Here is a 24879-nt window from a genome sequence, read left to right as displayed (position 1 = left end):
TAGGATAGAATATCAGAATCATCTGTTAGTATAAAGGAATACAATTCAATAGCACTACAAACTACAACCTCAGTTAAATTGAATTAACATATTTAGACAACAATTTTAACAGGAGCTGACCATTATATCTTCTATTACGGTAGTTATGTTGTATTAGTCATCATCTTTAGCTAGGTATACCTAATAAAGCCAAGACCTGGAACTAATATAGATATTCTTATACATATTGTGCACAATGTGGGCTACACACTTTTCTCTTTCTTGTTTAATGATAATGATGTTGTTTTTTTCAAGTGTATTATAGGTCTCTCGTGGGCTACATTGCATGTTTTGTCTCTGGCAAATTGATGGCGGTGTTATTTGCATGGTGCGATCTCCTACTTATAGGTAGATCTTGCAGGTGGAAACGTTGCAATAACTGCTTCCAATTTCAGTGTGCGGACAGCCTCTCCTTTTCCCTTGTTGCTGTTTTTGGCCCTGTACCAACCAGCTAGGATTGGATGTGCACATTATCCATCTTTTTTGCTTTATACTTATAATAAAGTTGAAACTGAGTGTAATTTTGACATACAAAATCATAATCATTAGATAATAAGTTATCATGATTGTGAGATTTCTGGTTGCTTATTCAGAATTTCTTAAAAAATGAAAAATACTTTTGCAATCAGGAAGGTTTTTGTTTTGACAAGAATGATAGCCCCAGTATTATTTTGATTTTGATACTGCTAGCCAACGTGTTCCTTTATGCATGTTTTGTTTGAAGCTTTTACCGGAAGCTGCTTGATGTAACTCTGGCTGACTTGACAGTCTGGAGTCTCTGTTCCCACTCTGCGGTTGCTGCTTGCTGTCATCATGCAGGTGGAATCTGCGCAATGTAGCTCAGCGTAGGGATCTCCAACAAGACACATCAGCCTCACCGGCCTCCAGCGATCACACTCTGTGACGCTGGACTCTGGAGAGCGGACTGTATTTACCGCTGGAGAGGAACCAATCAACAAGACTCGGGAAATAAACAGCAAAATAGAGGATTTTTTTTTCATCTTAAACTTGATGATCATTAGTTAATTGAGATATAGCAGCTTCATTGAGATGATAATACAGCTAAATCAGTAAACACGGATTTTTCTCTGCATTACTCTGCTGGAATAATCATTCACACGTTGCTGTGTTGATGCTGTCAAATTGTTTTTCTCTCCTGGCGCAGTCCAACTCAGCTGGAGTCGCATATGATGCCATACAATCCTATAGGAAGTGACTCTCGCAGCTTGACAGGCAACAATTTCCAAGAAACGAAAAGGACGTAATCTTTGTCCTGCGGATTTCTTCGTTTTTTTTACGCATGACCACGACAATGGATGAAGGCATTGCTGCCAGCGAGACCATCCCAGATCTGAAAGACATAGAGGTGAAAATCGGCCGGAAGACCCCCGAGGGTTTGCTCAGGTGGATGCGGGAGGAGGCGTCCTCTATCCGGGGAGATGCCAAGCTGGCCACCGCGCACGATACCAGTAAGGATACGGGGAAGAAGAGTTTGGATGAAAAGATCAAGAAATTGAAGATGGAGATGGTAAGAATGTTGCACTCGATTGTGTGTGTGTGTGTGTGTGTGTGTGTGTGTGTGTGTGTGTGTGTGTGTGTGTGTGTGTGTGTGTGCCCGCGCGCGCGCGATGGCTCACACTGTTGGATGTGTGGCAGACTCCGTTTTCCAAGATGTGGCATTCGCTATTCGCTGACATCACCAGTATACAACATTGAAAGGTGAACAATCTAAACCTTATTATTCCCTAAACAGTGTTGTTGTGAATACTAACAGTTATGAGCAGATCAGTTTGTCATGACTCAGACATGCATGGTTGAAAGCATTGGTACAGCAGCACAGTCACTGAGTTGTACAACTCCTGAAAGCCTGGGCTATATTACTGCACTTAATGAAAAACCGCACAGTACTAAATAACATCAAGTTTAATTATTTGAAAAAGGTTTCTGCTTTTTCCTGCTCCTCATTTAGGGTAATTTACAGATACAGAGAGATCTCTTCAATTTTCCTCAAGTGATGATAGCTATTAAAAGTCCATTATAAATTTTTGAAAGCCATTTCTTGTTCACCATAGCTATCAAACTCTTATTAAAGACTAAAATGTAACATCCCAACATTCAAAGTGCAAGGTGTCTGACAGAGTTACTGAACATCAGCAGACATGGTCATGTTTTATGACAAAGTGACATCGTCCAGCCCTTTTCCTTCTCAGGTCCCTGCTGTGCACTCAAGAGTCTACCTTGCAACTCCCTGCTAAATGTTAACTTTCTTGTGAAATGTCCATAAAGGCTTCATTTCTTAAGTCAATGCCAAGATTTTCAAATCTCCGTTTTATTTCCTGTGACATTGCCATGGATTGTGCTGCAGGACTGCACAAGTTTAAGATGCCTTTAGCAGTTATTAGTATACCAGGAACCCCACTAACCAGTGCTTTTTAGTTATTTATACTTTGTGCTTGCATATTATGATATGCTGATTCATTTTATCAGATTATTATTTTAGAGAGCTGGGATAGGCTCCAGCGCCCCCATGACCCTGCAAAGATAAGCAGTTATTGAAAATGGATGGATTAATGATGATATACATTTCTCCTTAATGTTGTTTTATTATTGTGTAATTTTAAAATGTACTAACATTTGTCAGCATATGGGCACAAACTTACATGTTAACACAGGAATAGTTAATGCTTAGTTACCAGTTAGTTAAGCATTAATATGTGACTCATTATCTGAACAGTCACCATTAGTCCAGTAAGGACTCTCAGTGTGACCGAACTGGAAATTTATGGTGTTTTCTGACCTTGAGAAATCCATAGAATCCCTTTATTCTTTCCATAGTTCTCTTATTAATGATATTGCCAATTTATTAGAGTCTTTTTCACAGTTTTACAGTGTGTATGCTACTGTTCACAACAAATCAAGTTGTTACCAGTTCCAGCTTTGGCTTCTATGTTTATCATCAAGCATTTCTTCTGTTCTTTGTTTTTCTGTAAAGACAATGAAAGCAGATTATTTCGGTTTCTTTTTACGGTGGTTGATTTGTTCCATTGAACGCACATTTTTCTGTCTTCTTATTTATATGGACTCCCCCCTCCCACAAACAGCGTAGGGCCTGTAGCAATAATGCACCACTCTACAGTTGTTTTTTCCCTTCTGTGATCACGTATGTCATACATTCCTTTGGCAGATGCAGGCATGCACCCAGTTTGTGGTTGTGATACAGAGCACATGCACTGTCACCACAAGCCTCCCAAACAAAGCAAGTGGTCTTCTGAGAGAGTTGCTCCAAAACACATTGGTTACATTTAAACATCCAAAACACATTATCAGTTTGGTCACATGTTAGAAAATAGAAACTTATTTCACTCCAGGATTTGTGGAACCCACAGGATGCTGGCGGTGAAAATGCAATTTAGAAACAGGAGTCAGAGGAGTCCTAGAAAGGAAATGGTGCTCTCCTCACTGTAACCCAACACTTACACTCAGCAGTAGTTTTAAGAATTTTGGCCTTTAAATACAATTTGACCCTCTTAACACACCCTCTTAACGTCATATATCTTGCATTTACTATGTAATTTAGTTGAGTTTAATTCACACTTGGCAATGAAATCTTTGTTGTGTCTAGTGTACACCAGGCAAGCTCACATCAATACTACTATAACAGTATGCACCATAATATTACAGTACTGCACGACTGCAATAAATTACCAGATGTGTCAGCATTAGACAGATTAATTAATTAGTAGGCCGCCAGTATAATTAGTGGGCAACAATTTTGATTTTGAAAAGGAATGACCATTTATAGCAAATGTTTATACATTTAGATTTGACTGAAAAGGCTCTGCTGTTTGAGGGAGCTCTCTGAGCAGCGACGAGGGTCCTGCTTAGAGAGCTAATCCCTCTAACATACATAAACATTAAATCTTAGTTAAAATATGAAATACCACATAAGGAAGAGGTTGGGGTGGTGGAGGGAGCTGCAGCAGCACACTGCATTAGCAAGAGTGTAATCGGCCAACACATCCTCATCATTAAACGACCACATTGGCCGATTGTGCCATGCGCCCCAGAGAGACCCATGGGAGCTTTTTGTAATATGCCGCTTCTATCACAGCTGTCCAAAACCATTACAAATCACTGTTAAAATATAATTGTGTTTTATGGTGTGACAACGCTTTGATTAACGTCTCTTTGGGTTTAGGCACAAAAAACACTTGGTTAGGGTTAGGGAAAGATCATGGTTTTGGTTAAAATGATCACTGGGTTAAAGTTACTTCTTCCTTAAAGTTAGGCAACCTTCATCGTCATAACAACAGTAAACACCATGACAATAGTTACGGTTTTTAAAAAGCTGTTCCGACTTGCGGTTGGAAACGGGAAGCGAACAGCGGTCAGCTCCTGCAGCTAAGTCCACTTTTTGCCATGTATCTATCTCGCCATCCACCCAACCCGCCACCTCGTATTGACGTCATCTGATCTGCGTCACTTCTCCGGGTCATTATTGCTATGGCCACTAGATGGCATCTGTCACTCAAACGTAACTATAGGTCGTTTTTTTCCAGCCAAATTTTCAACCTATACTGTCATTTTTCCCTTTGATGACGGGCTGAATCCGTGGAGTACACCTGCATGAATGTGAACGGATGTTATCAGCCACACAGCTGTGGATGAGTCAGTGATTGTGAAGAATATTCACATCACAGCTGAGATCAAGTGCAACTTCAGTGCTCTGCCTAAACTAAGGCTATGCTCTATTTTTGAGTATTTTTTTTAAGCAAAAATGCCAGCTTCCAGTTTTGCACATGTAAATATTTGCCGGTTTCCTTGGTTGTTTGCAATTGTAAACTGAATATCTTTGGGTTTTGAACTATTTTTGGACAAAACAAAACATATAAAGACTCCAGGAAACTGAGACATTTTTTCACATAATCTGATATTTTATATACGAAATGATGGACAGTTGAATGAATAGTTAAAATAATCATTGACTCATTATACTAGTCATTATATTGAAACACTACTGTATGAAACATTATCATATGGCAAGTTTTTATTGAAAGCATTTACTGCTATTGAGTGTTTCCCCAATTCTTCAAGCGTGATACTTCCATCCTCCATCAACGTCCATGCTGCTAGAAGTGGAGATAGAGGCTTTACAGTCACATGACAAACTCCTGATGGCACCATGGTGATGTGTTGATAACTCGATATGTATAAATATCGGCTATATTTCTGAAACACCAGCTTTATCAAAATTAGGATTCACAGAGGCCAATATTTATCCTCCAACATTTCTATGAGCCTATTAATTTCACAGGGAGCAATAAAAATTATTAGCCTGTCAAAAATGTGAAAGTTGTAGAGAAATGAACTGTTGTAACCTCCAGACACTGTTGTCAGCGAGTTCCAGAGTGAATAGTTGACCAAAGCCCCCAGTTTAGATTCCCAAAGCATCCAGAGAGTTTCTATAAATCTGTCAAGAGCAAAGGACCAGACTGATTTGTTAACAGTTTTACTCATTAATCAGGCCTACTGCAAAGGAGGGAGGATCGAGAGACAAGTGATAGTGATAAAGAGCCACTTCCTAACTAGAGGGGAGTGAAACTTCCAGCACAGAGCCAGGCTGCTCCTGCTTGTGTGTGTCTGCGTGTGTGTGTGTGTGTGCTTGCTTCATTCATCTATGGGATTGGTGTAGTGTCGAGAGTGCAAAAGAGGAGTTCTGAACTTTGCACTTTCATCAGAAAGCTCCTCTTCTCTCTCAGCCCAACTGGTCAAGGCAGATGGCCGCCCACCTAGAGCCTGGTTCTGCTTGAGGTTTCTTCCCGTTAAAGGGGAGTTTTTTCCTTGCCGCTGTTGCCAAATGCTTGCACATGGGGGAATGTTGGGTCTCTGTAAATTAAAGAGTACAGTCTAGACCTGCTCTATGTGAAAAGTGCCCTGAGATAACTCCTGTTGTGATCTGGCGCTATAAAAATGAAGTTGAATTGAATTGAAAAAAATCTGCTTAGTAAGATGTGCAGTAATGCATGTGCAGACAGAGTGCCTGCAGAGTGAAGCTAAATGGAAAAGCTTACATATGCATGCACTTGTGTACTTAATCTGGAAGTAACCCTGGATGTGTTTTTTTTTTGTTGTTTTTTTGATACTGAACACTTTCTGTCTAATTCTGACTCATAAGACACACAGACATCCACACACACAGGATGTTTAGCAATAGAGTAACATCTGCTTCTTTTTCTCACTTTTCATGTGTATTAGTGTATTTTGCTCTTGTGTCCCTCATTCATCTGTTACTCTACTGTATCTATAATCGCTCAGAATAGTGATGGTGGGCTGCAGCATCTGTTTACTGTAAGATCAAGGATGTAAGTGTGTGTGTGTGTGTGTGTGCGTGTGTGTGTGTGTGTGTGTGTGTGTGTGTGCGCGCGCCATGCTGTCACTGTGTCACCACCAGCAATGAAATGTTGCTTTGCTCCTTGTTAATTGTCAGGAAAAACAGGATGTGGTGCTGTATTTCTTGTTACACTGTACTTTATGTTTGACTGGAACAAACAGGCTTAACGTGTATGTAAACTTCACCAGACAAAGACTTGTCACTTGACACATGCATCAGCCTGAATTACAACATGGGAATCAAACTGAGGATTGTTGCATCTATTAAAACATCAAAATCTTACAAGATTTAATCAAGACTTTAATCAAGACAACAGGAGCACTCTGAACTCGCTTTTAGTTATTTATTTCGGAGGATTCAATTTCCAGTTTTTGGTGACATCTAGCTCTTGTGCCTATTGTGTTGAATGTCAGTCACTGTGGGCAAAAGCCAAATAAATGTAATATAATAAGGCAAAATATTTTAAGTGTGCATTTGCCTTTCACATTTTTAGCTTAAAATCAGGTGAAATGATGAAGTTCACATTTCCGTTTAAAATGGCACGGCAAGACCAAAATTATTTCTCACTGCTTACCAGACTTTTTAACTAACTTCTTTATTGCTTAATCTCCTTAATCTTCTTAATTCAGTTTGTTTTTGATTGATAGATGTATTGCTTAGACCATAAAATGTGAGAAAATTATGTAAAATACCCAATTTCCAAATGTAATGTGTTCAAATAGCTTGTTTTGTCTGAAACCTAAAGATATTTAATCCATATAATGATGTGAAACAGTGGGAAAATTCCCACATTTGAGACACTGGAAAAAGCAAATGTTTGGCCTTTTTACTTAATAAATGAGTTAAATGATTAATTGGTTGTCAAAGTTGCTGTTGATTAATTTACTAATTCATCAACAGGCTTTTTCTTTAATGTTGAAAATGCATCCTTTGCATCCTTTTTTCTTGCAGTAATATGGATAATAGGATGGAAGAGATGACTGACACATGTATAGAAAGTGGATGTCATTACTGGAAAGGCTTTTAGTGTTGATCTTCTTAGCTGTCTGATTTCTGGTTGCAGGCTGTCTGTGAATAAACAGACTTTATACATACACGCGTTTTCTTAACAGTTATGTCTTGACACGGTAGAGAACATTTTACGGCAGTGCGAACTGAAGGCAAATAAATGTTTTTATTAATGATTTTAGTGTTGCTGTTCATCTCTGCATGACAGTTTTAAAGCTCCTGTCTTTTGCACACGTCTCCAGCTGTCTAATGGAAGACATGCTCTCCTCTGATCTAAACAGATTTACTGGATATAGAGACACTCCTTTCAAACCGCGGAAGACTAGCAGTCGGCCACACACACACACACACACACACATACACACATACACTGAAGGCATTTTTTTATACTAGCTGCATTTTTCTCATGATCAGCACCTGTATTTCAGCTATCAAAAGAGATATACAAGGCGAATGCTGTTCCCCCTAGGTCATTCTCTCTCTCTCTCCATGTCTGCTTGTGTATCTCTGTAGCTTTCCCCTGTCACTTTCTGTCTCTGTCATCCACCTCTGGGAGGATGAATGTCAGTGCAAAGTCAGTTTTCAGCGCAGAGCAGAGATGAAGGGATTCAAAATCTAGTCTATTTAATCTTAGCCTTCCTCCTCTCTCTGGTCACAGACAATCAATGTAGGACTTTTAGTTGCCAAAATGACCTGAGCTCCTTCATTCCTCCATCACACTCTTTATCATCTTGATGCATAAAACTTACCACTGAAGCTGAAAGGAATTCTCATATTTCAGGATTCCTCAGTTGCACCAGAGGAAAACCATATTGTGTTTTTTTCATACAGTAACAATCTATCATCCCACTCTCTTCTTACGTTAGAATGAGTCGTCTTATGTGTCTTGTGTGTTGAAACCGTTCTATTTTCTATCTAGTATCTGCTGATGAGATTTGGGCTCTATGCTTCTTCCACAGCTATGCAGAAAGCAATTTGAACATTGTAAATCCGTAAAACATTAGTCTAAACATTGTAAATCTGTGAAAAGCAGTGTATCAAATTGAAAGCTTCTATTTGCATTTTTTGGGTAAATCAGGATTGAAATGTGGTAGAATGTTTTTCCAGGCTGTGTTGTAATTTCATTAAACATGTATCTTTATTTTGTTTGACTTTTACTGTGCCAAATTTCAATCTAAGACATGTTTTCTGGTTCTGAAAAGGAGAAACAGAATAAAAGAGAGGGAAGAAGGAAAGAAAAAACAGCTGTCAAATACAGAAACACTAAAAAGAAAATGAGTAGGAGAACAGCGAGGATGAGTGCATATTTTATGAAGCATTCAGTGGTGAATGCAGACAGATGGAGCAGTTGGAGGTTTATAGAGGGACAGGGCCGACCTTCTGTCTAATGGTGACTGCAAGGGCGTTGTGTGTCTGCTTGATTTAGATTGGGAAGGTGAAACGACAGACAGTGACACCATGAGAGAGAGAGAGACTGCGCCAATAGAGACGAGTGTTTATTTTGCTGGTGAATGTGAGCACTGATGTGTGCTTGTGATGTCTCTGCTGGCAGTGATTCAGCAGTCTGTTAGGTATGGCTGTGTGACATTGGGAAGCTGTATCCGCCACGTGAGAGAGTCTGCGTCACGGATCAGGCTTCAGCTGTACTTATGTTATCACAATCAAGACTGAATGTCTGTGTTTAGACTCAGTTTGTCAATACATCATTGAAAGTGCATTCTTACACCACACATTCCCACAAAAGAGAAGATGGATCTGATCAGATTCTGGAGCATCTTGATGCATAATTTAGCATATTACTGGGGGAAACTGGTCTACAATAACATGTCAAATAATGCTGTACTGGAACCATAAAACTTTGAGATATGGAGTTTGTTTTTGTACTACCAATATGCTATTTGAGGATGTGTATGTGGAAGAGAAATATCAGAAGAAAAAAACTGTTGAACTTACACCCACACATTCAAACTACAGCAAAGGTAACAGTGTTGTGGATGTGATGGGAAAAGAGAAAATGACAGACCAGTAAAGTCGAAAGATTATTTACTGAAATAATGAAATAGGACAACTTGGCAGAATTGGACCTGCTTCAGAGTGGCTATAATCAATATTTGTATAATAACAGTGGATCAAATGACATGGTAATGTGAAAGGCGTCCCTCATAGTAACAAGCTGTCAGAAAGTTATTACCAGTCTGTGCAGTTCCTCTCAGCTCTGCAGAGCATTGGTTTGATTTTCCACCCTGCAACTTTGCTGTTTTGGTTAAATTTCACTGCTCACAGAGCATGACTTTACCAAGCATCAAACAGCAGACAGAAACAAGCTGCTGAACATAGTGAAGCATTTAGCAGTTAAAAGGAGAGATATTTATCTCAAGAGTCACCGAAGATAAAAACAGAGCTAAAAAAAGAGAGTGAATATCGGACTTACCTTCATCAGACAGCCAGAAACACGACTTCAAATGAATGTTTATGTTGTTCTGTGTCTGTTGGATGTGTGATTAGGCAACTGTTAACAAAAGAAGTTCACCATGTAAACCTCAAGGAAGAACCACAGTTAACATGTTAATATTAGAAATCACCTCCAAAGACTTCTTGCCTGAAATGTGTCGGATTATTTGCAGCAGCTGTAGGCCCGGTTTGTGCCTCTCATGTAATCATGTAAGCAAACATTCCACACTGTGATCCAAAGCGCTCAGTGCCATTCAAGCCACAACTTCCTCTGCCATGAAATCCAAATTGTGACAAAAATGTCCAAGGAAGTGTCCAAGAAAAACTACAATCTGAGAGAAAACCCAAGTCCAACAAAATATCCATAACAGTAAACATTCCAACGATTCTGATGTTTTTGTGAGTGCTGGCGCAGTCTCAGTCTCAACTAGTTCCTTCTGCTTTGAAAGAGATAGAGGAAGGTACCTCATTACATGTATTCAGACATACATGTGAGGGCTGAAACTATTTATTTTCAGTGTCGATTCATCTTTTTTTTTATTTTTCCAGTTAATAAATTGATTGTTTACCCCATGAAATTTCAAAAATAATGCAGAACACAACAGCAGATCCAAAAGTATCTTCAAGTCACTTATTGTAACTAACCAATGGTCAAAAACCTAAATGTATTAATTAAAGTGATATAAAGGTAAAAAAGAAGCAAACAAATCATCTTTATTAATACTTGTAGTTTAATTAAATTCACTTCACTTCAATTCATTCACTGTTTAGTTAAATATTGTTTGCAGTGTACATACATGACTGAATTTAGCGGATGAAAAGGCAGGAAAATGAGCTTTCCAGAATCCTGTGGATCAGCCAGAAGGTGCTTGGCCTTTTGCCTGAGCAGGAAAACTGAAATCTGTTTGGCTGTATACTGATGGCAACAAAAATGAAAAAAAAAGATGATTAATGGTGTTTCAGTCCTCAAGGCTACACAGTCCTGGACATCCATCCCCCCACTCTCACCCCAACTGCTGTCACATAAAAATCCATTTGGCCCCAGTTTGACCTTTTTCATTTGTCAGGGTCCTCTCCGTAATGAGTATGTTTTGACTTCATTGTATAATTAAAGACCATAATCAGTCTGTATATAATGAAAATAATGCAGTGGAAAGAATTTCCTCAAGGAACAGCAGTAGCACACAATGCAAGACACGATTGGCATTCATGCTGACTAGAAGGCTTTCCACTGTTGGCACAAAGACGGGCATGTAGACAAAAAAAAGAAAAGAAAATGATTCTTGTTAGTCAGTAACAATCAAATATTGTCTCTACATTGATTTCAAAATAAAAGGCATTGCTGTGACCACAAGCAACTGTAGTCATGCATTTTAGATGATAAAATAAACTATTTTTACATTTGTGTTTCTATTATTTAATGTTTTTAAATTTTTTATTTTACACTTCTTTCCTGGAAACTGCATGATGATAATTATGCTTTTGCTATGGTTATATATTTTGGAGGAAAACACCAAACACCAACATGATTTTCTTTCACATAAATGTTCGCAGATCATTACCCAAAAAATCAAAATAAGTATGTTTATATTTCCGAGGCTAGTCATAAACTGCCTTTTAAAAATTGATGAAAATTGTCAAATTTTTGGTGTCTACATGTAATTGTTGATACAAATTGTTATGTTTGGTTCAGGTACAGTACCATCAGAGATTTTTCCTAAATTGTGTTAAAATGCAACCGTCCCACTAAAGAATAATTTACAGGATCTATCCTCTCAGCAGAAGACGAGTGGAGCGCACAGCTTCGTTAGCGTTGTGCCACCTCAGCGCTGACAGGCATGGAGCTACTTTTACTGCCACCCTCATTACGCACTCAGTCTCTTCCAGCTTCAAACCCTCAAACCTCAAACCTGAACCCCACCCCTCATGTCTACGCCTCAGGATGCCAGGAGGTTTACAGCCACACACACACTAACACACACAGACACGAAGCTGCGGTTGTTGATCTTCTTTTTGTCCAGCGCTCCTCCCTGTGTGGATTTATCATATTATGTTTGTTTCATATAGAGTGGATAGATGTTTATATTTATATCCTTTTTTCCTCACTCCCTTCATTTATTTATCCTTCATCATGTGTTGGTAGAGCTCTGTCTGCCGGTGTAACTCAGTGTTGAGTTTGACCTTGCCATGAGCCGAGCTGCACAACATCGACCACAAAGCTCACACCTTTACTTTCCTGTAAAGCGATGTCCTGCCTCATCTCCTGCTACAGGTGTCTTTTCTGCTTTCTTAGCTCATGTCTCTGTGTACTTGTATTAATCGTTTTGGGGACAAACATCTGTTCACACAGTCACATCGTAGTGACTCATCCCCCATCTATCACCAAAATTCTGATCCCCACAACCTCAACCATACATATTATAGGATTAAGGCTTGGTTTTTGGTTGAAATTAAGATTGTGCTTAGGTTTAGGTTTGGGTTAAGGGTTGGGGTAAAGCGAGGTTATGGTTTAGGTTTGTGTAAGCCTGCAAACATTTAAGTCCTCACAAGTCACTTACTGTGAACACATAAACAGCACATTAAAGTGGTGCAAGGCATTCAAATGGTGCTTAAGCTAATCATGAAGGCCCATATTGACATTAGCTGTGATGACAGTTTGATACGGATAACATAATTGCCTGCGAATAATAAAAGTCAAATCAACTTTATTCAACATGAGGATGCAGTATCATCTAAATCGGTGGTTCCCAACCTTTTTGAATTGTTAAAATGAAGCACTTTTGACCCTCTTTTATGGCCTGTATATGGACATGAGTTGTGAGCTGCTCAACCAAAGATTGCGTACACATTGTCAGAGGTGAAAGTAACTAGTATTTTATGAGAAAAGTTAGTAAAAGGTCACAAAAAAACGTTTTATGACTTTTCAGATTTATCTTGGGACCGCTTGAGGGGATTTTGACACCCTGGTTTGGAACCACTGATCTAAATCATCCTCCTACTGTGTGGCTTTTTTAACCACAGTGGGCCGGATACTTAGAAAGACAAAGGAGAGACATTGAATTGAAGTGGACTAAAAAATGTGCCAAGTAGTTTCACCCTGCAGCCAGCAGTGTTAGCTGTTCTGAATGGTGACTGGTTTATACAAAGGTCAGCCACCACTTATGCATTCAAAGGATGTACAAGAGATATTTTTTTTTTTACATTTCTCCATGTTTTTTTCTTGTAGATGGTAGACTCTCTTGGCAGGGAGGTTTTAACAACACTGATGGATAATGACAGAGCTTTATAGACTAAATCCGCAGTGAAGCGTCAGTCAGCTTGAGGCACAACTAACATCATGCAGACCCAACAGATAAATAGCTTGGCAGGTTGGAACAATCAATACGTTCCCCTCCACTGTTTTATTGACATGACCTGGAAGGTCATAAGGACCCCATACAGGAAAAGAGAGATATGCAAAGACTCCAAAAGGTCAGAGAGTAAGGTCTTACTGGCTTAAGGTCCCTTCACTTCTACCTGTCATTGGTAAAAATGTTACATATGCAGGTTTGACCATTTTTATACATGTTTTGCTGTAAAACAATCACTACACAATCTATAAGAATCATATATGATGTAAAATATACAGTTTATAGATTGTATATGAACATGCAGTGTTTGTGTATTTTGTCTGACAGTGATTCATATGGCTGTGGCCACTGTCACAGCCATATGAATTTTAAAACATTAGGACACTACATGCTTTGTTTAAGCTAGTGTGTTAAAACACAGTGGTGTCAGTACAAATATTAGGTATTTGTACTTTCCTCGAGCATTTGCATTTCATGGCACTTTATATTTCTAGTCCACTATGTTTAAGAGGGAAATATTGTTTTTTTTTTGTTACATTTACTCTATGAATGCTAAAGTTACAAGTTACTTTACAAATTAAGATTTTACATAGAAAACACATGTCAATCTTATAGAATATGATGCATTTATTTTGATTTAACTACCCAACAGTCTAAAACAGTTTAAATTAGCTCCACCTCGACCAACTATAATAGCAAAATGATTCATACACATTAATGCAAAAGCATTAACAATCCACTAAAATCTACTACTACTACTATCTCTACTATCAATCTACTATATATAATAGTAACCTTCTTTTTCTTATTTCTGTCTTTTACATCCATCTGTAAGCTTTTTTCCTCTACCTTCACCTTATATGTTTCCCCATTTTTAGCCCTGCAAAACTTGCCAGCTGCTCTTAACTGTTTTTCCAATTATTTCCAATTATGGTTTACTGCACAATAGTCTAAAATAGTTTAGATTAGACCAACTATGCATTAATAAATGTTCTGCATTTACCACTTTTATTTCTAATACTCCAAGTACATTATGCAAATCTTACATACTTCTACTTGAGTAAAGGATCTGAATGTTTCCTCCCTAAATGCTAAAACATACTTTTATGTTTCAATTTCTGTTACCCTATAATCATAAATGTGACTAAACTACAAATTATACAAAATGTACAAGATACATTGTTTAAGTGTAATTGTCCATGAAACCTGTCTGAAAGGAGCCATAATCATGTGACACAAAATACACAAACATGTTATAGTTATATACACTGTTTATAAACTGCATATTTTGCAATGTATATGATTCCAGAAAACAGAGTTAGCCTTGAGAAAGAGTGATAGACAGTGGAAAGAAAAAACAAAAACATTATGTAGAAATACTGAGAGAGACCAAAGGTTTTAGCTAAGAGAGAAACTGGTTATCTGCAGAAAGGTGTGGATATCATCAGGCCCAGCTTTGAATGTTGATGCCATATATCACCTCTTGGCCCTGCACTTCACCGCAGACCTCTGGTAATGTATTCTGGGGAGGAATTTTTCCATGACTGCAGCCATCTTTTTCTTTTTACTCACCATTTAGCTTTTTTTTTCAACCTCCCCCACACACACATCACATTAGAAGCAGCAGTGGCTGTTATTTCAGATTGATAATCACTTTATTTACTTCTACCAGATGACATCATGAATAAATAAATCTTTGAGTAGTTTGCACCATTTATTGGGCATTTACACTTCAGTTTAAAGCTTTTCCAATGGAATTTAGATTTTTTAGATCTAAAATGTGTCAAACTTTCCACTGTATTACATTTCCATCTCTCAACAGCTTTTCCTGCAGTGTTAGTTTTAGTTTGATTTTCTTGCTAACACTTTTAAACAGCTTGATTCACAACTTACAGTATGCTTTCCTAAATCTTCTTTGTCTTAGTTCTGTCAGTCTCCAAGTTTTTTTCATCTACCTTCCCCTTCTTCGTTTCCCCAGTTTTAGCTGTGCACATTCAACCTGCCAGCTTCTCTTATATGTTACTTCCTATTATGGTCATCTGCAAAGGTTTAATAGCTCTATAGTAAGATTTGCACTTGTCACCGGAGCCAAAGCTGAATGCTTGAAATAGATATCTGCAGTGTCCTGGTGGTTCCTCAGTGTGAAGGGATTTTCATATAGTATGTGTCATATATGAAAATGCTTCTATTTTCCTGCTCCTTAGACAAGCAGACAGTGAAGGACAGACAGCTGTCTTCTTCCCGGTCGAGCTGACCTGGCTTTATGATGTTACCATAGAGACAGTGCCAAAGTAAACAATCTTAAAGCGATGTTGTGACTAGGGACAAGATCGCCTGGGCACTGCAGGAATAACTGAGAATAACTCAGTTAACTCTTTTCCCTCACATTTGCTGTGGAATTACACTGGGTCTACACCGGCACTTTGAAATGTAACTGCTATCTCCTTGGTCCATCAAGTTTGTGTTCATCAATTAATCTTTTTGCATAAGATATCCACATCTCCTGGAGTTTCTGAATCGATGAGCTCTAGATTTCAATAACACTCGGGTTCAGACTTTGTCTGCTTCTTACATGTAACTTTTTCTTTCCTATTGAAAACTGCAAACTATCAAAATGTAAACATAATAAAAAATAATCATAAGAACCAACAAACAACTTCACTGTTTCCTGTCTGTCCTTTCTATGTCTGCGCAGGCCCACTTGCGTTCGGTGGACGTGAAGATCCTGCAGCAGTTGTTGGCAGTCCACGAGGGCATCGAGGCGGTGAAGTGGCTGCTGGAGGAGCGCAGCACGCTGACGAGCCGCTGCAGCAGCTTGACCAGCAGTCAGTACAGCCTGGGTGAGGGCCCTGACACTTCCTGGAGAGGCTCCTGGAGCAGCCTGCAGGACCCCAACGACAAGCTGGACAACATCTCTATCGGCAGCTACTTGGACACCCTGGCGGATGACATGGATGAGTACTGCCCCTCCAGCTCGGAGTCGGTCATCTGCTCCTCCACACCACTGGTCTTAGAGTCTGCTGCTGGGGGCCGGATAGCGGGAGGCCCCGGGGCCATGGTTACTGCGGCTATGACTGGAGTGAAGTCTATTGGTGCCGGGGCTGGAAGTGGAGTTGGAATAGGGATTCGGGCCGGGGTAAATGAGAATGGAACTGTGGCTGGAAATGGGACAGAGGTGAAAACTGGACCTGGGACTATGGTTATCAGTGCTGTCATTGGGACTGGTATTGCTGGGACTGGAACAGGGAAACCAGCAATTCCTGGCAGCTCTCCTAAAGCCAAGTCTGAGGGGTCCAAGCAAGATCCTGCAGTCTGGACCAAGGCTGCAGAGACCGGTAAGGGAAGCCTTGTTTCTAAGAACAATACTCTGACACAATCCATTAAGGCTAATGGCATCCTGGAAAAAACAACTACACAAACAGGCAGCCCAACCCGCCCCTGCCTCAGCGAGAAACTGGGGACGAGCCAGAGCCCTAAACTCAAACCTTACAAAAATGGAAAGATTGACTTGGATACTTGCAAAATGAACGGCAAAATGCATCTGGAGTACGACGCGCACTGGCGGTGGGTGCAGTCACAAGAAGATGTGACTTTTTTGTAAGAGGGATAATAACAGAGAGAGCTAAAGCCACTATTGACCGCTCCCTCTGTAATATCAAAGACCAGATTGCTGAAGGTAGAATGAACTGCTGTTGTGAAATGCACATAGTGAGGCTTTCCTCGTTGAAAGACACTGGCTTTGAAAGACAAAGAATAACGTTTTGTTTAGTTGTTCCCTCCTGCGACTGCACTAACTTTCTATACAACATTGATGTCAGTATTAAGGTGGATGCACATTACAGGATTTTGACCATATTTAGCCAAACAGGGCTGCCTCACACAAACTTAGGAAAATCAATTTTAAAATCCTGTCATAGTTTTTCTCAGGGTCTTTCTTGGCATTCCCTGATTTTTTCTTTCCTTTTCTTTTCTTTTCTTTTCTTTTCTTTTTGTTTTGTTTTATTTCCTGTATAAATAAAGCACAGATGACCTGCCGGAGAGCTGAAACATGATTTCAGATTGTTTAACATAGTATATCAAACAATGTAAATTAGAAGATTTGAATTTTGATTTGACCTCCTGCTGTTTATGCAGAAAAACAATTTCCCATAAACCACATTTCCTCTACTTACACTCACTCCATTATTAAAACCTAGGAGCACAACAAAGATTTCTGGTCTCCATAAATAATATTGCTCTGGGATCTCCTTAAAGAGGATGTATCATGCATACTTCCTGGTCTGTATTTTTCATCTGGAGCTCTACTGGAATATCTTTGCATGATTTACAGTTCAAAAAACTCCTCATATATCTACTGGCTCTTTATGCAGCCTCTCAGTTCAGCCTCTGTCTAAAACAGGCCGTTTTAGCTACTGTCTCTTTAAGGCCCCCCTCCCGTGGAGCTCGCTCCGTTCTGATCGGCCAGCTTCTGCAAGTTGCCCCTCAGGAGACTTCCGGTGGTTCTGGAGGCAACGTAAACAAACCATGAAACAAACTATAATAGCAGGATTTCACTTCTTATTCTTTACTCTAAATGGAAACTTCTCAAATACATTTATACATGTTCAAGCCTGAAGTAGAGGTAACAGATGCATTCAGCGCAGGTTGAAGCCTGGGCTTTTGACTAGCAGGGAGCATTTTTACATACGTTCGCCTCAAGTTATGGACCTTTAACCAAAAGACATCTGACATCACAACGGTATAAAAATAACAGAGTCACAAAAAGCATGATATGTCCCCTTTAATCACTTTATACATCCTTCTGAAAGTTTTGTGAGTCCTCCACAATCATCAGAACCTTTAACTCCATTACTAGTAGCACTGACAAAGCCTATTGTTATGCATTTAAGGCAGTAGAAGACCAAAGTTTCCCCATATCAACCCCATATTTGAATCACAAAATAAATTCTAGTCCCTATATATATAGTGACATATAAAATAGAAAAATATATATCTTATTCTTGGACAACATGACTGAACAGTAACAATGGTTACAGGCAGTATTACTTCATAATGTATTAACAAGTGAAACATATGTATTAAACACCTGCGTATTATGATAAAATCTGTGAGCGTGTTTGTCCCCAAACTCGTAGTTGCCTGAATAAAAAGTAGAAGATATGAACACAGAAGAAAGAGTACTGAGGTTAGTAAAAAGTGTCCCTCACTGAAAAATAATGTACCCACTGTGCGCATTTGTGTCTTTGTGGAGCTAATACCCTCAGTGCTTAGCCAACCATCTGCAATACTGTATATTCACTGAATCACAATACAGCTACTCTGTGCATCAGGTACTAGTCGTGACCGGTTGTTTGCAAATCTTTAATATGGCTGAATATTTTTCTTCTTTTAAGAGTTACGGTAACGTGTGTTCATTTCTTTTTAAAAGCAAATGTTGTGCCTGATTGGTGTGAACCTTAACTACAGTACATATGCCTGTATTTTCCCTCCTGAGATGACTGCACTGTTGTTATGATAATCTGAGTTTTTTGACTGATTTCATTTTTTTCTCCTGGCCTCCGCTTGCGTGTACAAATGGCTAGACCAATGGTCTGTGTGCTCTCGCCATGTGAGTGGTAAATGTGTTTTGTCGTCTGGGTGGATATTGCATGCTCTGTGCTGAGAGCTTTATTGGTTGCACTGTGAGAAATGGAAGACCTAATACAATCAGAGAAGAAAAGCAATATTTCCTGAAGCCTTTCTATTGGCTTACATAAGCAGCCTCTTCTTAGCAAACAAAATCGAACAATATTTTTGGTTTTTCAGGAGTTTCCAAGACTACTGACAGGGAGAGGATGTGAGTGTGTGTGTTTCTTTGTGTGTGTGTAAGTGAGAGACAAATGCTGACAGCCTGCCTGACCACAGCTGGCTTGTCAGGTTTGGATAAGAATAGATGAGTCCCAAAGGTTTTTAAGTGTTTTCAGCTCATTCGTCACAGCGTTACTGCACCTCCTACCATGCGGCAGTTAGTCATGTTAATGCTGCAGGGGTAGAGCAACACATTTGATAAACAGAGGGGAACATATTACATAATCAATTCATATTGTTTATGCTGCAGTGTTTAAAAAAGCTCCTTGTAAAAAGTTTGGCTTACCTTCCCTCCTACCTTATATGACCTTTATTTAGCTGACATTTAGTTTCTTCCCTTGTGTGGTATCATAATGCTCTGGTGCACAGCTCTTGAATCACTTCTGGACTCTAATTATTAATATGTCTCACTTGACCTCTGTCCCTTTTATGGAAATTCTTTGTTCTGCTCCAGAAGCACTAACCTCATTCAAAATCATATTGACATTTGTAATTATGCAAATTACTTAAAAATCAATATTTCTCTTGCTATCCGACTTTAATAAACCCCATTTCCCCTTAGCCTGAGAGCATTGCAGATTAAACATCACCCCTTCAATATGTCTGTAATAAAAGGAAGACACAGTGGGCCAAACAGTTAAGAAGTATTTCAGACAGCAGAGATAACAGCAAAAATTTGGAAAAATGACTTTAGAAGAAAATGCTGAATATTATGGATGTGGAAGAAACCAAGTTATGATGATGTAAGTACTCACACTGCTGGGAGCTTAATCTTCGTTCAACTTAAATCAAAAAGCTTTCAACTTCTAATACCAAGAGCTGTCGTGGTTGAATTTGTTTTAGAATATGGATAATAAGCCCTGGCAGCACATTTAATTTTTTTCAGAGAGACAGCTGGCTATACATGACTCTCATCTTAATGAGAGATGACATTGTGTTACAGAAGCCAATGGAACTTTGGCTCACTATACGAGTGCAGATGAAATACCTGAATGCTTTTTAGAAATATAGACATATTTTTCTACGAAACCCTTTTTCATTTAACAAAAGTAAAATTTATCAAATGTTAAATGTCAAAATACAACAGCAGCAAGAGCTTTGTCTCAGTAAAATAGTCCAAAAATGGGCAAAATTATGACTTAAATCAGAAACTGTCTGATCAAAGAATATGTAAAGAGAAGTATGAATCTTAGCAGGCATTCAATGTTCAGTTTTGGTACTTGCTATGGACACATTTCAGTCAGCACCAGCCCTACACAACCTAAAAGTCCTGGGCCTAATGTTTCATGTAGTCATCTCATTCACACAAAGATATTTCCTAACTTTTCTCTGAACCACCCAATTAAGGGATCATGTTGCTCAAATCTAGCTCCTCCACATCCATACATGTTAACTGCCGCTGCTTACATCATGCATTAATAAAGCATTGATTCATTCACTTTCTGCAAGGTTTCACTGTAAAGAAATTTAATCTTTATAGGCTGTGACAGTAAATATGTTAAACTCAGCATCTCTATTTGTTTGAGCCACTGAAGTGTTTCCTCTTTCCTCCTCCTGGTGTTCTTTTCATCCTACTTTCCACCACCACACTGGTCTGATGGAAATGTGCAGTCTGTGCCAACACACACATCATGCACACACAATGCCCTCTCACTGGAGACAGCACCATAAAGCCGGCACCACAGAAACAGCAACTGAAGGCTAGTCCTGGAGACAGGCGAGGAAAACTGTGCTAAAACTAAACTTTTAACTCCTGGACAAGTTGGATCACTTTAAAAATCTGCCCCCATCTTTTTCTTTCCCTTCTGAATCCCTTTGAATACAACAAGAAGAGCATCTATCCATCTCTGGATAAGTATTTCATCCATGGTATATTATCCAGCCACAGTATAAACATGAAGTCATTTAAAACCTCCTCCCTTTTTTTAACATATGTGTTGGCTGTGAAGCAATATTGCATGCCAAAGAGACTGTCTGCTCCACTAGTTTGTGGTTTTCTTTCCAAATTAGCTGAGCCATATGGAAAAAAACTACATTTTAGAGCAAGGAACAAACCTGTAAAACACATTACATCAAGCTATAGTGTGTCTTTCTGATGATATACTGTAGCCCACGATGCTGTAATGTGTTTTCACAGGGCACATCCAGTTTAAAATTGGAATATGAACATTGTTTTAAACCACTCCTTGGCAGAGATTTAATGACTGCTGCCAGTCTAGGTGCCAGGAGGAATCGCTTGTGGCCTGATTGTTTTTGAAAGAGCGATAATAGTTGCTTTGTGCATGACTGAGGATGGAAGAATGTGGAAAACACCTTTCAGTCTTTTTAACTTTTCAGTCAACACTAAAAGAAGTTAGAAGTTATGGAAGTAAACACAACCCTGCAGGCTCGCTCCCTTAAATCCTTCTGTTCCGTATCCTTTTTCTGATGTCCAGGATTTATCAGACGCCCGGAGCTTGATGTGTTTGCCTTGGCTTCAGGTGCCAGAAGGCGCCCCTGGCTATTCTGGGCACAAGATAAACAGCATGATTACATAGATGAGTGGATATCCACACAGTTGCCATGACAATGAGACGAGCAGGCTTCAGCTCTAGTGACTCCATCAAACAATGTTTAACACGGTGCTAGTAGCAGTATAGACGTACTCTTTGGTTGATGACTGGTGACTGACTGATGCAATTTAACTTGTCTGCAGACAGTCAAAGTCAGAATATTACGAATTGGATTTGATGTTAATTCCTATGCAAGTCATTTGTGATGAATCCTGATTACATGTATACATTTTCCTGTACCACTTTGTAATGGCTTTAATCATTTCTTTACATTTAATATCAGTTAAGCCATTAATAACAAAAAATGTTGGGTTGCCATGTTGTGAAAAATCCTCTTGACTTGCTGGAACATTTGACCACTTATTTCTAGAAAAAAGGCTGCAGACAATCTGGACCAAAATCAGTTAATTAACATCACTTATGTAACAGATCTGATGATTAAAACCCTTTTATTAGTGACTTATCGGCATCTTTAACTACAGATTTGATGGCTTATTCGTGTAATTATAGTGTTAACTAATGGACTGCCCACATGTACAACTTCATTATTACCAAATAAAAAGAATAAACACCAATCAAATGTATATTTTTGAAAACCTGGCAATCCAGAATTCTTCCATATTAATTAATGCAACAAACAAAGCCATTAGTTACAACCAATATACATGTTATGAAGGGTGCCTATTAAGAAAGTGGTACCCATTTTCATTATAATCCAACAAGGTGTTCATTGACTTTGTGCTGAAATGCCAGGTTAATATATAATCCATTAATAATTAGATAAAAGTCAGACATGCTGACTGAGGGAATCTGGTTGCTGCAAAAAGCACAAATTCAGATTTCTATATGTTCTTTGCCCTTCTGGAAACTAAATGAAATACAATGTCAGATTTCTTATCACCTTGGGCAGCTTAGCATGTATTTGTGAATGAAAGAAGGTGCGTCCAAAGTTAAACGCACGCACAATTTTTTTGTCCAAAAAACTGTAATGGATCTCTGCTTCTCGAGGATTGAGGATTAAAATGTCAATTTTATCGCATTAGGAAAAATATTTTTGATTCCTTTCTACCTTACAATGTGGGCTTTAAATGTTGTACATTTTTTAATGTAATACAATGCAAATTTTAACAGGGTTGCATGTCCTTAAGAGGCAGAAATCACAAAGTAAAAGAGTTGATTTGCATGTTTCTCGAGATACTAAGAATTCAACATTTTAGGCAAGTTTTTTGATTATTTTGATTGCAGCACAGGAAATTCCTGTACATGTAGTCATTGGTGATTTTTCTTCCCTTTTCTCACACTCCTCGCTGGTCTGTTGAGCATTAGTACACAGCTCAGCCATCGTCACTAGTAACCACCTGAAATGTTGTCAAGAGGATTTTACTTGCTGGTGGCTGCAGTTCTGACCATTTTTGAGAAGCTTTTGAGACGGACTGGTTGTGTCTCCCAGGGAGGCAGAATAGAGGGATAAGCAGTGAGCTGACCGGCGTAGCACGCAGCATGCAGCTGAAAGAAAGCTTCCACTCCCGGTGCCCTGCTGTTTTCTTCCTTCCTCCCATACACACAAACACACACACAAGCACAATTTATCCCAGGACTGGGTCTCTAGGTACCTGACAGCTCCTCAAAGAGAGCCATTAAGACCAACGTTTCCTTTCCTTGAATCTTATTTACACTTTATCCCTGTGTGCGTGTGTGTGTGTGTGTGTGTGTGTTTTGTTCTCTTCCCAAATTGCTCAAAGAAATGGAAGTGAATTGAAACAAACCCCACTGAGTGTACACAGGGCTCTGAACCGGGTCCAAAACTCAACTTAGGCAAAGCATGTCCCTAACACGGACTGAAAGATAAAACCCACTGAGACCGACTGCAGTTCACTGGATCAGTCCAATCGATATCTTGCTTGAGTGAGTGGAACGTTTTTTTTAATTTCCATGGTACGATGCATTTTTATTATTTTGTTATGCAATGTGTCTAGAGAAAAAAAATGTTATTTTTCTTTGTAGAGTGGAAATGTTCAACAAAAAACTGATTATGTAACTAATGTGGAGAATTATATCTTGCAAACTATGTAAATTATATGAGCTTATCCAATGATTAAAGATATTTTAAATGTTTTTCTTGTGTCTTTCTTCCCTGATCATATGCCAGGATGTGATATCAGTAATGTTGCCCGTGAAAACATCCTTTTCACAGTTTGACCTCTTGACCGTTTGGGGTTTAGTTTAAAGAAACTTGGGAACTGTATCAAATATTTCCCACGAGAGAAAGCGAATTAAGAAATTCAAAACCGAAATCCTCCCCACCTTCTCCTGATCAGCAGCTGTTTTTCTCTCCTGACCCTCTTAATTTAAACTACTCTGTATGCTTTCAGTGAACCTCATGTAGATTCCTAATCAATACTTGGCCTCATCCCACACACAAAGGTTTATCAATGCAGATCCATTAGCCCTCAAAGCACTCAATGGCCATTTACCAAAACAACTACAAAGAGGACACTGTAGTATGCTGCTTGATGACGTCAGAGGGAGCATCATTGTCCTTTTTAGAGCAGGTAACTGAAAGAAGGAGTGATTAAACTGCATACAGTATGGAAGAATACTAAGAGTATTTATTGTGCGCAAATGCATTATCTATGTGTATGCATATTTTTTAGATTGAATGTTTTTTCATTGTTGCTTGAGAGATAAAATTAGCAAGCTTTGGGTCAATTTCTACTTCTTCGCTTCACTAATATATAGTATATAATGGTAACGTTTTAGAATTTGGCCAACATCATCTCACAAGTGACAATCGCTTCCCAATGGACGCTGCGTCCCATTTGATCACTAATGACTTTGAAGCTTTCATTTGAGAAGGAACATACAAAATATGGCTTGACTTTATAGCCAGAAAGATTATACTGTGGTTCAGTGCTAATCACCTCCTTGTGATTTAACACCGAAATGCCGGTTATGATGTCTTTTGGATATACAGTATTTGTGGAATTGTCTTCAGAAAGGATCAAACAAGTACAACAAAATTATGTACAGATTCTATCAAAGTGTGAAAGACCTTTTACTCCAATGGCTTAAGATTTCCAATTTACAGTCTGATCAGTCTACCTGAGCAAGGTAATGGGTAAGGCGGGTTAAAGATGGATAGAGTTAGTCCACACTGTACTGATAACTATCTAGACAAAAGTTTCCATTTACCAAGCATCTTTGTCAGGTTTGTTTTGACAATGACTAGTGAAGATCCCTG

General features: G+C 38.9%; 1 protein-coding gene across 1 annotated transcript; it reads left to right on the top strand.

Annotated features, from left to right (window-relative positions):
* The first annotated feature begins 813 nt into the window (after window positions 1–813).
* lurap1 (leucine rich adaptor protein 1) lies at window positions 814–23753 on the top strand. Its single transcript, XM_067596443.1, has 2 exons — window positions 814–1567; window positions 15935–23753. The coding sequence occupies exons 1-2, from the start codon at window positions 1340–1342 to the stop codon at window positions 16838–16840; spliced, it is 1134 nt and encodes a 377-aa protein (XP_067452544.1). The 5' UTR covers window positions 814–1339; the 3' UTR covers window positions 16841–23753.
* The last annotated feature ends 1126 nt before the right edge of the window (window positions 23754–24879 follow it).

Source organism: Thunnus thynnus, chromosome 8 (genome assembly GCF_963924715.1).
Source record: "Thunnus thynnus chromosome 8, fThuThy2.1, whole genome shotgun sequence".
Classification (NCBI taxonomy): Eukaryota; Metazoa; Chordata; class Actinopteri; order Scombriformes; family Scombridae; genus Thunnus; species Thunnus thynnus.
This window is presented reverse-complemented; position numbering and strand designations above follow the sequence as displayed.